This window comes from Hevea brasiliensis, chromosome 12, assembly GCF_030052815.1.
Source record: "Hevea brasiliensis isolate MT/VB/25A 57/8 chromosome 12, ASM3005281v1, whole genome shotgun sequence".
In the NCBI taxonomy this organism is placed as follows: Eukaryota; Viridiplantae; Streptophyta; class Magnoliopsida; order Malpighiales; family Euphorbiaceae; genus Hevea; species Hevea brasiliensis.
In genome coordinates, this window is record NC_079504.1 from 1,864,491 (window position 1) to 1,870,402 (window position 5,912).

The 5,912-nt window shown below is 35.5% G+C and overlaps 1 protein-coding gene across 1 annotated transcript; it reads left to right on the forward strand.

Annotated features, from left to right (window-relative positions):
* Window positions 1-279: 279 nt before the first annotated feature.
* On the forward strand, window positions 280-2,258 carry LOC110666732 (cytochrome P450 83B1-like). Its single transcript, XM_058131605.1, has 5 exons — window positions 280-308; window positions 422-472; window positions 560-757; window positions 1,398-1,459; window positions 1,567-2,258. Exons 1-5 carry the CDS (start codon window positions 280-282, stop codon window positions 2,256-2,258), a joined length of 1,032 nt encoding a protein of 343 aa, XP_057987588.1.
* Window positions 2,259-5,912: the final 3,654 nt, after the last annotated feature.

Sequence of the window (5,912 nt, forward strand, 5' to 3'; positions counted from 1 at the left end):
GAGTTTAAAGCCAAGAGCCATGTAGTGAGATAGGGGAGTTGGGGGCATCTCTAGACCACATGCTACTCACGCAGATAGAATGGTAATGATTTCATATTACTATAGTATGGTAATGATTTCATATTTACTAGTTTTGTTATTCTACATATTAGTAGCAAATAATTGAACATTATTATAAACATCACTAAAATCATTATATCTTTCAGAAGAAGCCTTTTGGCGAAGACCTTTTCATATGAACTTTTCCATAAGACCCACACTAGGAAAGGCACCTCCGATATGGTTGATTCACAGCGCAATCAATTAAGGTAAGTGAACAAGTATTTTATGTCTTTCAATTATACAAAAAAATGAATAAGTGAGTTTGTTTATTCAATTGCCAAGAAAAATAAATTTAAAATATGTGTATTGACTTATGCAGGATGCATTTTTGGCGCGTCTCAACCACAAGAGGTGCAGTGACCCTCCTATTGTAGATGAGGTCGCACTATATTATCAAGTTGTGGGGAGAAGAAGCAGGTTTATGGCATTGGATCTCAAGCATCAATTTTTACCCTAGCTCATCACATGGATCATCTTCATCGCATCCTATGAGGCAATGGAGGAAGAGATTCAACAATTGCATTGTAACGCTCAAGGATAGTTTGGTTGCAATGGAGGAGAGATCGACAACGTGGATGCTAGAGGAGAGATCGCATGCAACAAATGATGCAAAACATGATGGCACAAATGAAATCATCAAGATGATGGTAGAGAGGTGATAATGGTGATGAGTGATGATCTTGTTGATGACAAGTAGCTTGTTTTTGTTATTATAATATTTTATTTTTCCATACAGATATTATTGTCATAACCCTTCCATATTTATATATAATATTGACTGATATTTGATATTTGATGATATTATAAATATTATGATATTGAGCATTTAAAATTAATATTATATTATATGCTTCAGAAATAATATATTAAATAAAAATAAAAATTTTCTATTAGTAATTTGAAACGGATTAGAAAAATTTTTTTTCTAATCCAATAACACAAGGATCGATTTGAATTTAGAAACCGATTTGAAACGGAATTTTTAAAAAATTGAAACCAAAATATCGCTTTTAAATTAAACGGATTTTGAAACCGAATATATGTGGTTTCTAAATTTGAAACGGAATAGTGGTTTGAAAATAGCTTCGAATTTGAAACGCCATTTTCCGTTTCAAATTTATTTAGAAACTTACGATTTAAAATATTAAATCGGTTTCTAAATGTATTTAGAAACCGATTTTCACTGATTTGAAACCGAATATTCGGTTTCAAATCTCCTTTTTTCTTGTAGTGCACGATGGTTTTATTTATCTTTTTCTACTAGCTTTTCCAGTCTTTCTTTCGTTTCTTCTCAGAAAACACAATGCTAAAACAAATCTTCATTTGCCACCTGGTCCCCAGGGTCTTCCCTTCACAGGCAACTTACATCAATTTCATAGCTTAAACCCTCACTATTTATGGCAGTTTTCTCAAAAATATGGGCCTTTAATGTCCTTGCGTCTAGGTTTTGTACAATCCTGGTAGTTTCCTCTGCTAAAATGGCTAAAGAAATCATGAAAACCCATGATCTTTTATTTTGTGGCAGGCCTTCCTTTGTTAGCCAGCAAAAGTTGTCCTACAATGGTTTAGACTTGGCCTTTTCACCTTATAATTCTTACTGGAGAGAGATAAGGAAAATCTGTATGGTTTATCTCTTCAACTTTAATAGGGTGCAAAGTTTCCGACCCATTAGAGAATTCGAGGTTTCCCATATGCTTGAAAAGATATCCAAATCATCTGTTGCTTCAAAACCTGTAAACTTGTCTGAGGCCATGATGTCGCTTACAAGTTCTATAATTTGTAGGGCTGTCTTGGGGATGAGGTATGAGGAAGATGGGGTTGAAAACAGTAGATTTCAAGAGTTGCTGAAGGAAACTCAGGCCTTGTTTACAAGTTTCTTTGTCTCAGACTATTACCCTTTCTTGGGTTTTATTGATAAGTTCACTGGATTGTTCCATCGCCTAGAGAAAAACTTCAAGGAATTTGACATTTTCTATGACCAGGTAATCCAAGAACACCTTGATCCAAGTAGATCAAAGCCAGAGAAAGAGGACATTCTCGATGTCTTACTTCAATTATGGAAGAATCGTTCTTTTAAAGTTGATCTGACCTTTGATCATATTAAAGCTGTGCTCATGGTAATTACCATGTTTACCACGTTTACTCTCCAGATTTGAACTCGAGACTTTATTACAGCTTTAATTTCAATACCACTAAATTATTATTATTATTATATTTATTTTGCATTTATTTTTACCAACAATGCTTTATTAGACATTCTACTACGGAAAAGTACAAATCTCTCTTTAGCTTCTTTGTGTGATGTTGGGAACTTAGAAGAGTTTTTACAAAATTCAAACACTGAAAGACAATAGATAAGCACAAAAGTTTTCTATTAGAAACTTCTTTTTGCTGTTTTTTTATTTGATACTAAGACTGCCTATTAAATAGGCAAAAAAAGATAACAATAACAAACTAATTCAGAAAAATAAGAAATCACTTAACATCATGCGCATGACTCAAATAACAAAAAAGAAAACATGGAACACAACAGGAAAATAGGAACAGAAAAAAACTAAAGTTTGAATCAGTTCTCAACACCCCCCCTTGATTCAAACTTGCACACTCCAATATGAGCTCTTAAGTATTCATGCTTGCTTATGGAAAGTGACTTTGTAAGGCTATCAGCTGCTTGCTCATTTGTACTACAATACTTCAAGGCTATTACTCTATCTTTTACAAGATCACGAATAAAGTGAGCCCGAATATCGATATGCTTCGTTCTTCTATGATGGACTGGATCCTTTGACATTGCAATTGCAGCCTTGTTGTCACAAAAAATTTCAAATGCTTCTTTTTGTTCCTGACCAAGATCTGATAAAAGTCGTCTCAACCAGATTGCTTGACATGCTGATGAAGTTGCAGTCACGTATTCAGCTTCTGAGGATGATAGTGTAGTGGTTGCTTGTTTTTTTGAGCTCCACGAAATTGCTCCTGATCCAAGACTGAAAATGTACCCTGAAGTGCTTTTCCTATCGTCCATGCAGCCTGCCCAATCACTGTCAGTAAACCTAAGTAATTTGTGATTTGATTCATAACCATACCATATACCAAAGTCAATTGTTCCTGCTACATAACACAGAATTCTTTTTGCTGCTCCAAAATGATGCTTTGAGGGAAAGTGCATGAATCTTGAGATCACTTCCACTGAGAATGCAATGTCTGGTCTTGTGTGTGTCAAGTAGATTATTCCACCAACCAAACTCCTAAAGATTTTTTCATTCATTGATCTAGTTCCATCATTAACTTGTAACTTTTCATTCACATTCATGGGTGTGGCTGCCATTTTACAATTTTCCATGTTGAATCGTTTAAGAAGATCTGCAGCATATTTTCTTTGTGAGATGAACACTCCTCCTTCAGCCTGTTTCACTTCAATTCCAAGAAAGTAATGCAATAGACCCAAATCTGACATTTCAAATTTCTTCTTCATGTATAGTCGAAATTCATCAATGAGAGAGGGAGATGAACCCATATATATTATCTCATCAACATAGAGACAAACGAAAAGGAAATTTTTATCTTGCATTTTTGTATAGAGGGTGGGTTCATTCTTACTTCTTTCAAAGCCATTCAGCAAGAAATATGAATCAATTTTTGCATACCAAGCCCGAGGTGCTTGCTTTAGGCCATATAAGGCTTTCCTCAACTTGTAAACCTGTTCTTCTTTTCCAAAACAATGAAGCCTTCTGGTTGTGAAACATAAACTTCTTCTTCTAATTCTCCATTTAAAAAAGCAGATTTAACATCAAACTGATATATAGGCCAATTTAATTGAGCAGCTAAGGCAAGTAAGGTTCTTACAGTCTCAAACTGAGCAACAGGAGAAAATGTATCTTCATAATCCACACCTTGTTGCTGTGAGTATCCCTTTGCTACCAATCGTGCTTTGTGCTTCTGTATACTCCCATCTGCATGAAACTTTGTTCTGAAAATCCATTTTACACCAATGGCCTTCTTGCCTTTAGGAAGATCCACCAACTCCCAAATCTTATTTTTTGAATTGCTACAAGTTCTTCATTCATTGCTTTTGTCTATTATTCTTTCTTTGCTGCTTCTTCAAAGGTAGTTGGATTAGCCACATACATAGCTTGTGTTGTTGCATAGATTTCTCTTAGAGACCTTGTCTTTCGTGGAGGAGTATCATCGGATGAACTTTATGGCGAGGAGGAGCTACTTCCTGGAATTGTCAAGGCTGACATGCTTGGGGAAGCTGAAGTTAAGGGAGATCTTGGAGGTGTTTGCAATTGTCTTTCATTTAAATGAGCCTTCATGCTTGTTGGAACTTCAAATTGCACTCCATTTTCACTTTCATTCCATTCCAATCTTGCTTCTTCATCAAAGATAACATCCTTGCTAATGATTACTGTACTATTGATAGGATTGTATAGTCTATAGGCTTTGGTGTTAGAACAGTAACCCATAAAAATGCATTTGACGGATTTCTCATCAAGCTTACTGCATTTATGGGAGTCAACCAATGCATATGCAATGTAACCAAAGATTCTTAGATGACTTACCCAAGGTCTCCTTCTCGTCCAGGCTTCATATGGTGTTTGATTTGGTATTGCTCTTGTTGGGGACAAATTTAATATATAAACTGTTGTAGCCAACCCTTCTCCCCAAAACTGATTCGGTAATCCTTTTGCTTATAACATGCTTCTTGCCATCTCAACTACCTTATGATTATTTTGTTCTGCCACCCCCGTTTTGCTCAGGTGTATATGGTGCAGTCAGCTCCCTATGTATCCCATGCTCTTCACAAAAATCATTGAAATCTTTGGAGGTAAATTCGCCACCTCTATCAGTTCGTAACACCTTGATACACTTGCCACTTTGCTTCTCTACTAGCACTTTAAACCTCTTGAATGCTCCAAAAGCTTTAGATTTGAGTTGAAGAAAATACACCCAGGTCATTCTACTATAGTCATCTGTAAACAATAAGAAATACCGATTTCCTCCAAAGGATTCAGTATTCATAGGGCCACATAGATCAGCATGCATAAGTTCTAGACTACTTGAAGCTCTCCATGATCTACCAATAGGAAATGGTTTTTTACTTTGTTTCCCATATACACATGCTTCACACAAATTTACTGATTCAATGTTAGGTAACCCAGACACCATTTCTTTTTGATGTAGCAATTTTAAACCTTTCATGTTCAAGTGCCCATATCTTAAATGCCACAATTTAGATTCATTTTTTCCTTTAACAGCTAAAGCATGCTTTTCAATACAAGAGATTTCAAGAGGAAACAACTTGTTTTGAGTCATGCATACCTCAACTACAATTTCGTTTGTTTTCTGATCTTTGATCACGCATGAAGAGTTTTAGAACTGTATTGAGAAACCGTTGGCAACCAATTGTCTTATTCTCAATAAATTCTGCGTTGGACTGGGAACAAAAAACATGTTGTGTAGAAGCTTTGTATCTCCACTGCTACTGACTGCTACAATGCCTCTTCCTTCTACTTGCATTTGTTTATCATCTCCAAGCCTCACCTTGATCTTATAAGATTCATCTAGCTCTTTAAACAACGAACGCAGGCCTGTCATATGGTTAGAATAACCACTATACAAAAACCAAATGTTACTTGAAACTTCTGTTTTTTCAAGTTTAGCCATAAAAAGCTTGAATTCCTCCTCATCTTTCTCCTCCTCTGCATAATTCACTTGTTGATCTTTATACCAGCAATCAGCTTTTATATGACCATATCTCTTACAGTGATAACACTGAATGCCATTCTTGTTATTTCTTTGCTCATTGGACT